This window comes from Cyprinodon variegatus, unplaced genomic scaffold, assembly GCF_000732505.1.
Source record: "Cyprinodon variegatus isolate N-32 unplaced genomic scaffold, C_variegatus-1.0 Scaffold1299, whole genome shotgun sequence".
Taxonomy (NCBI): Eukaryota; Metazoa; Chordata; class Actinopteri; order Cyprinodontiformes; family Cyprinodontidae; genus Cyprinodon; species Cyprinodon variegatus.
The window spans coordinates 115010-119544 of NW_015151752.1; the positions used below are offsets into that span (position 1 = coordinate 115010).

At 48.2% G+C, this 4535-nt stretch overlaps 1 protein-coding gene across 1 annotated transcript in view; it reads left to right on the plus strand.

The window, feature by feature from the left end:
• The window catches only part of hyou1 (hypoxia up-regulated 1), a 20577-nt gene that overhangs the window by 838 nt on the left and 15204 nt on the right, over window positions 1-4535 (plus strand). The window contains exons 2-8 of the mRNA XM_015402096.1: window positions 988-1063; window positions 1178-1271; window positions 1369-1447; window positions 1526-1680; window positions 3869-3945; window positions 4041-4222; window positions 4305-4420. Coding sequence (XP_015257582.1) covers window positions 994-1063; window positions 1178-1271; window positions 1369-1447; window positions 1526-1680; window positions 3869-3945; window positions 4041-4222; window positions 4305-4420 — 773 coding nt within the window. The 5' untranslated portion in view covers window positions 988-993. The remainder of the gene's footprint in view (window positions 1-987; window positions 1064-1177; window positions 1272-1368; window positions 1448-1525; window positions 1681-3868; window positions 3946-4040; window positions 4223-4304; window positions 4421-4535) is intronic.

The window sequence follows — 4535 nt, forward strand, 5'->3', positions numbered from 1 at the left end:
CTGGATGAACCCCCAATAATGCCTACCTGGATAGACCCCCACCTGGATGAACCCCCAAATAATGCCTACCTGGATAGACCCCCACCTAGATGGACCCCACCTGGATGAACCCCCACCTGGATGGACCTCCAGTAATCACCACCTGGATAGACACCCAGCTGAATGAACCCCCAGTGCCCCCCATGTGGATGGACCCGTTAACTGCCACTAGCTAACAGCTAGTTAGCTAACAGCAGTAAATGAAACATGTCGGCGTTCTTCACTCTGAACCTGCGGAGCCAAAGTTGCTGTTATGCTAGAATGAGGCTAAACTTTGACTCCAACTTTATTGATTGAATCACTTTAACAGCAGCAGCTGGTTTTCCTGTTTGACTGACAGCTGATTATTAGCCTAGTAAACTAGCCCCTCCCACCAGCAGCCAAAATAATTTTCCCCTGCAGTGGTCTAGCCTCGACCAATGCCCCAGGCCCTAGAACTGGCGGGCCAATCACAACGCAGAGATGTTTAGAATGTCTGGATGCAAAGTGGGCGGGGTTTAGAGGGCGTGACGACAAAGGTGTGCGACGTTGAAAAAAGCACAACAAGGAAGATGGAAGCGACTATAGAACAGTTCTGGTTTGACTCAGATTTGGAATCGGTTCTGGAAGGATCAGACTTTGGGTTTCCATTGAACCGTGAGCAGGAAGAGGCTCTACCATCATTAGTTTTAAGAAGGACGTATTCGCCGTCTTACCGACAGGCTGTTTGTTTCCACTCCCCCACCAGCTTCCTGTGGCGCTTCCTACGTCAGTCAGTGGCTCTCATTGGTCAGAGCGTTGGCCAATAGGAACAGACATGGTTTAAAAAAAACAGATTGATCTCATCGATTTTCAGATGTCTCATTCATCGGGGCCAGACTAGATTACACATTTAGTGTGTTTATCAGGCTAGCTGATGACATCATTTCCTCTTTCTGATTGGTCTGAAATGTTTTTGTGTGGTTGCAGCTCATCATGGCAGTAAGGATCGGGACCCTGGTCGCTCTGTCCTCCCTCCTTGTCGTCCTTCTCCCCTCCTCTACAGGTAATGATCCTTTCACAGAAGGGGCTCCTGGTGGGACCCCTACCAGGCTGATCTGGGGTCAGCGGGGCCCTCAGCCCCCCCAGCCCTCAGTAACCGTGCTCTCTGTGTCTGTAGAGTCTGTGGCCGTCATGTCGGTGGACCTTGGGAGCGAGTGGATGAAAATGGCCATAGTGAAACCTGGAGTACCGATGGAGATCGTTCTCAACAGGTGAGCAGGAAGCGTCTTCATGGCGGTCAGAGGAGAGCAGCTTCTGCAGGTTCAAACTGATTCCAGATCAGCTGAAATGCTCTGGCTGTGTTTGCAGGGAGTCGAGAAGGAAAACGCCAGCAGTGGTGTGTCTGAAGGACAACGAGCGACTGTTTGGAGACAGCGCTTTAGGAGTGGTAAGATGATCCGAGTCTGATTCATCATCCTGGAGCATCGCTGATTCCACCCTTCATTCAGCTCACCTTCTCTTTCAGTCTGTGAAGATTCCCAAGACGGTCTATAGACATCTCCAAAGCCTTCTGGGTAAAAAACGGGACAACGTCCAGGTGAAGGTCTATGAGAAGCGCTTTCCTGAGCATCAGCTGCAGGCCGACCCAGTGAGGGGAACGGTTTACTTCAACAGCTCTCAGTGAGTCCTCCTCCATCTCTGAGACGCAGCGCAATCAGGAGAGAGGAGAAAAGGCTCCTCCAGGGTTCCATTGACATGTTTGTCCTTTAAGGAGAAGCTAGCTTTAGCTAGCTAGGCTTCAGTTTAGACGCGGGCGACCCGGGTTCGCCACGTGCCCCCCCTCTCATTCCCCCTTTTCCTGTCAGCCTACCGTCCATAGAAGGAGCCGAATAGTCGACAGGAAGCTGTGACTGCTGGTCCTGGTTCTGACCCGTCTGAAGGTGAATCGGGCCTCAGCTCTCTCCTCATGGTTCATCTAAACCAGGGTTCCCCCGGGTCCTTGAAAAGTCTTAAAAGGCATTGAATTCTTCAAAATAAAACTAAGGCCTTAATTGGTATTAAAATGTCTTAAATCAGTCGTTCGTAGGTCTTAATTTTTGAAACATCATAAATAGGATTATTTTTATAACGATTTATTTTTGTAATCTAAATAGAACTTTAAAATTGACAATTTTTTTTATAAAAAAAAAAAAATGGCTCTCCATTATTGGTTCCGTCCCGATAGCAGAACCAATAAAAGCCTTGTTGTGGCCGGGACATTTGGGAGATGCGCCATTAACTTTTTGTCTGGAAAATATGAGGAGGTCTAAATGTAACCAAATATGCTCCAGCCAAGAGTTTCCTCCATGGTTAAAACCAGGGAACAGACATGAGGCTCAGTGGATTTTATCACCTCCACTTATCACCAAATCAAACATGCTAAGAAAACCATAGAAAGAAAAATAGCTGCAAAAAGACTTAGCACTGGTTATGTTGGGGCTTTAAAACTGATTTGTTTTACCTTCTACAACTGTGAATTCAGTTAAATAATTGTTAAAATATATCCATAATTTGTGTGTTTTTAGCTTTCTTCCTGTATGGGAAGCTTTTCAACATTTGAAACATTAGTGCAGTGGTTTATGTTAAAATAAACCTTTGGGTTAAGTTGTCACAAGCAGGTTTTGCTTGTGAATTTGGTCTTAAATTTTTATTTCTAGTGGCATTAAAAAGTCTTAAAAAGTCTTTATTTTAACCTGCCTTATGCTGTAGGAACCCTGTAAGCTTTAAAGCTGCGTTCACACCAAACGCAGCAGGAGCAGCTAGTTGACTCGCCAAGGCGCAGCAAAATGTCCTGCAGCGCGGCTGAGCAGCTGAAGCAGGTCATCGGGAGCGTTTAAGCATCTGACGCGCGCCGCAAACGCAGCTGCTGCTCGAGATGGAAAGATTTAACTTTAGCTGCTGGAGGAGGCGCCGCATCAACCAATCAGAGAAGCTGCTCTGGGAGCTGCCAGGGAGTCAGACGCAGCACTGCTGATACAGAGCGCTATGATCACTCCTCTGAAACAGTTTATTAACGCCTAAATTAACTGAAAACGTAGAAACCTGCCGGCAGAATATGTTGGCTTTTATTATCCTGCTGCCTGCAGTTTGGATTATGTACATGGAAACCGTTTCCAGCTGCCGTGGCAAACAACGTAGAGGCGACCCGGCCAGAGGCTGCTGTTGACTGGGATTCCTACTGACAGCGCACCGCTGGTATGTGGGGGTCTGAGCGGCTCCCACAGAAATAATATTGGAAGGCAGGATGGTAATCTGGATGAACTGACTGCACTGATTACGTTTTCAGGTGGATTTTCCCACTTAAAAACATATTAAAACTACTTTATTCCCACTGATCACAGAAAATACAGCTGCAAGGCAGAGAAAGGATAGTGAAGCTCCGCCCACCGCAGCCAGAGCAGCAAAGCTGCTTCAGCCGCGCGTCAGAACTAAACTGTACAAGCAGCTAAAATGAACAACAGACGTGTTTTAGCTGCTCCTGCTGCGTTTGGTGTGAACGCAACTTAACAGCTGGTCATGCAGCAGGCTGGATGTGGATGTTGCTATGACAACCTGGTCTGGGCTCAGTGGAATTGACCGAGACGGGACCTGATCAGAACTTTAGTCTGGGTGCAAGTTTGAAACATAGCGGCTGATTTCCTGGCAGATTTCTGCAGATATTAACCTATAATCATGAATAACGAGTACTTTTCTTTGCCTCGGGTTCTGACTCTACCGCCCCCTGCTGGAAAAACATGTGATTCCCTTATTGAACACAACCAGGGGGCTGCTATGGTTGTCACGGTGACAGCTGGTTCAGGTTTTGTAACTTCTTCTCTCTCTCTGGCAGAGAGATGCGTTATTCGCCGGAGGAGCTGCTGGCCATGGTGCTGAATTATTCCCGCGGGCTGGCTCAGGACTTTGCAGGTCAGTTTACCCGACATCTCTTATCATTTTTGTGAAGCCAATCGGAGCGTCCAGAGGTAGAAGTTTTTCCTCTTGTCCTTCTGTGAAATTCCCAGAACAGCCAATCAAAGACGCAGTCATCACCGTCCCAGCCTTCTTCAACCAGGCAGAGCGGAGGGCAGTCCTGCACGCTGCACAGATGGCCGGCCTAAAGGTCCTCCAGCTCATCAACGACAACACGGCGGTGGCCCTAAATTATGGCGTCTTCAGGAGGAAGGACATCGATGGCACGCCCAAGGTGACCCAGCAGTGTCCGTTTACTCTTCCTCTCCCTGATCTGGTCCTGTACAGCTCTAAACATCTGGACCCTTACCTTCCAGAACATCATGTTTTACGATATGGGCTCAGGCAGCACCACGGCCACCATCGTCACCTACCAGACAGTGAAAACCAAAGATTTTGGTACCCAGCCGCAGCTACAGATCCAAGGAGTCGGGTGAGTTGGGTCTGAAGTAGTGTTGCGCCGATGCCATTTTTTAGCCCCGATACCAATACCCGATACCTGGCTCTGCAGAACTGGCTGTTAGCAACATCAAACCGATACCATCTGT